General features: G+C 40.3%; 1 protein-coding gene across 1 annotated transcript; it reads right to left on the reverse strand.

Moving 5' to 3' along the window:
• Positions 1–17: 17 nt before the first annotated feature.
• On the reverse strand, positions 18–390 carry SARC_17235 (hypothetical protein; the record flags this gene model as incomplete). Its single annotated transcript, XM_014288668.1, has 2 exons — positions 18–112; positions 294–390. Coding segments are annotated over 2 exons (192 nt in total), but the record flags the coding sequence as incomplete, so codon positions are not given.
• Between the last annotated feature and the right edge of the window lie 591 nt (positions 391–981).

The raw sequence follows: 981 nt of genomic DNA on the forward strand, positions 1-981 counted from the left end.
CGTAATACACATGCTACCTTGATTGCATCGCCTCCACTTAAGTGCTGCGACGATGTCAAACTGGTTAATGGCTCAGACGACTTCTCGAGAACAGCAGCTTCCATCTCTGTTGCTGCAAAATATTACCCACAATAAAGTAAGTCGAATGCTAAAGATCTAAATTTTGTCGTGATAGGGACCCGCATAAATAGGATAGTCCGACATCTGAAATATATAATACTAAGATAGGCCCATACTAGACTCAATGGGATACGCAGCTGCAAGTCTTTCATTGATACATCGTATATACTTACTCTCATTGTCTCGCTGCTCCAGCTGGTCTTTGAGGTCCGTTATGCTTTCCAGCAGATCCTTCTTTTCTGCATCGAGTTCTTCTATCTTCTCTTCCATCTGGGTGACATCGTGGGTGAAAGTCAGGTGTCACATGTCCGGTGTCACATGTCAGGTGTCACATGTCAGATGCCAAGTGTCAAATGACGGTACACATTAGTCAAGTGCGCAAGGCTACCATATGCTTAGCTGGTTCTAGGAAAGCCAGCTTGCACAAAAAGTGAACATGAGAGTAGACAAAAAAGATTGGAGTTCGAACGAACCGAAAAAAGTGTCGGAAGAACCGAAACTGTCCTATCTAAATTATGTTCCGAAAATCGGAAATGGCGTCGAGAATCGACCGTTTACCAAAATCAATTCTCTGCTATACATGCTACAAAGCATAAAAATTCACTCTAAAAAAAATACTCACTTTATAAAACACAGTACATTCGCCCACGGCACTCTGGCTAGCTAAACTTTTTAGATTTGCCCTAGTTGAAAAAGCCCATCACCAGGCAAAGGTTCAACTACTCTACGAACGCACAGCAGCAATTTCATCTTTCGGTAGTAACCAGTACAAAGAGTGTATATAAATATATAAATATATATATATATATATATATATATATATATATATATATGTTGTGTGTGTGTGTGTGTGTGTGTGTG

This window comes from Sphaeroforma arctica (genome assembly GCF_001186125.1).
Source record: "Sphaeroforma arctica JP610 unplaced genomic scaffold supercont1.10124, whole genome shotgun sequence".
Lineage (NCBI taxonomy): Eukaryota > Ichthyosporea > Ichthyophonida > Sphaeroforma > Sphaeroforma arctica.